This window comes from Aplysia californica, unplaced genomic scaffold (genome assembly GCF_000002075.1).
Source record: "Aplysia californica isolate F4 #8 unplaced genomic scaffold, AplCal3.0 scaffold00528, whole genome shotgun sequence".
NCBI lineage: Eukaryota > Metazoa > Mollusca > Gastropoda > Aplysiida > Aplysiidae > Aplysia > Aplysia californica.
Genome location: NW_004797798.1, coordinates 239,930 through 241,959, shown reverse-complemented (window position 1 = coordinate 241,959; position 2,030 = coordinate 239,930). Strand labels below are relative to the sequence as shown.

General features: G+C 41.9%; 1 protein-coding gene across 1 annotated transcript in view; it reads left to right on the top strand.

The window, feature by feature from the left end:
* The window catches only part of LOC101849400 (angiotensin-converting enzyme-like), a 19,122-nt gene extending 18,132 nt beyond the window's left edge, over positions 1-990 (top strand). The window contains exon 8 of the mRNA XM_035971882.1: positions 888-990. Coding sequence (XP_035827775.1) covers positions 888-990 — 103 coding nt within the window. The remainder of the gene's footprint in view (positions 1-887) is intronic.
* Positions 991-2,030: the final 1,040 nt, after the last annotated feature.

Here is a 2,030-nt window from a genome sequence, read left to right as displayed (position 1 = left end):
GAGAGGGGGGAGAGAGAAAAAGAGAGAGAAGGACAGAGAGGCAGAGAGAGAGAGAGAGACAGACAGACAGGGAAGGAGAGTGGGGGAGAGAGAGAGGGGGGAAGACAGATAGAGAGAGAGATTGAAATGTATAGAAAGAGAGAGAAGATTAAGAGAGTGAGGGGGAGAGAGAGACAGATAAAGATAGAAAGAGAGAGATAGAGAGAGAGAGAGAAAGAGAGGGGGGAGAGAGAGACGGAGCAGACAGACAAAAAGATAAAGAGAAGAAAAAAAGACGCGGCAGAAAAGGTATCAGATTGGAGCGGTGGAGTGGGGTTGGGGTGGGGAGGGGGGGTATCTTGAGACGCTAGACTTAAGAGAAGAAAAAAAAGTAGCTTGGAAAAAAGGAAAGAAAATGGAAAGAAAAATAAAAAGAAAGAAGTAGGGAGCGGGGAGAATATTCTTTTGGCTCGTTTCACGGTTCCTTGCTTCTGCTCAGACACATGCAAATTATGCAGGCGGGGACGGCAAGGCATATTGCAGGCATCAGCGGTAGTGGCGTCATTAGTGAGAGGGAGAGAGAGGAGACGAGAGAAAGATGGAAAGAGAGAGAGAGAGAGAGAGAGAGAGAGAGAGAGAGAGAGAGAGAGAGAGAGACAAACAAACAAGCAAAATTTCAATAAAAGACTCCACCCCCCCCGAAAAAAACAACAACAACAAACAACAACAAAACAAAAAACCCCCAAAAAACCCCAACACAACAACGCCACAAAATACACAAAACAAAACATACAATAACAAAAGCAAACAACCAAACAAGTAAAAACAAACAAACAAACACAAACGTTGCATTGACGTTTAAGGCTGATATCCTAAAGAACGTACCTGTGATCTGAATGTGTTGACAGGTGCAAGTACCAGGGCGTGTCGCCGCCAGTTCGTAGACAGGACACAGATTTTGACCCAGGTGCCAAGTATCACGTGGCCAGTGGTACCCCCTACATCAGGTAAGATCACAGGAGGGTGAAATTAAACGTAAACTTCTACTAAATCTAACTGATATCAATCATATTATGATATGTTTAAGACACCGTTGTTCACATCTTTTGAGTGACTTGTTCCGGCGTGCCGCCTGGCACACCTCACCTACCCATTGTTCCCATTAGAAAAGTCAACTCAGTGAACGGATTATGAAATATTTCAAGACTGTAACAATATTATCATTGAAATACTGCTACTACTACTACTACCTGTCTCTCTCTCTGTCTCTCTCTCTCTCTCTCTCTCTCTCTCTCTCTCTCTCTCTCTCTCTTCCTCTCTGTGCGTGTGTGGAGGTGCATAGCTATTGGTTAAAAACAACAACTCAGTAATACAACTTAGTACCAATAATTATAAAACATCAGGGAAATACGACGAGGTAAGGATGGGAAAAACAAGACACACAAACAAGAAAATCTTTCAGTCGTCTCATTTTTCATAAATTTGTTGCTCGGTTTCGAGTTTGGTTTTCAAGCGACATTTTCGAGTGCTGCAAACTGTCAAATTCAAGACTCCCAATGCAATATTCTCCTCGAAGCCCCATTAAGCCCCATATCTATATTTCAGTTAGGTATATGTGAGGCGTGCTGACAAAATGAGATACTTCTCGCAATCCACAAATGGATATGTTGGCCAAAACTCGACTCTAGGATCAAATTTGCTGATTTTCTATTGATGTTCTCTTCTTTAAGTATGTCTTTTATTATTTCATACTTATAAATTGAAAAAAACTTCACCTATAAGCGCGATGTATCTATTCCCATGGGTCTCAAGTCCGATAAGTAACTCATTTTGTCAACACGCTTCACATACGAGGGGCATACCAAAAGTTTTTTCGTGACCACGAAGGAATAGAGGTAGAAAGCGGAGATTTGGGGTGAAAGCCAACAATCATCTTCCTGGAATGCTTGTAAATTGTGAAGAATTTCAGAATACTGGTTTTACCACCAGCGCACTGTAAGTGAATGGGGGTATGTTGTTCTCCAGTTTGAACATAAAAATGGAGAAAATTG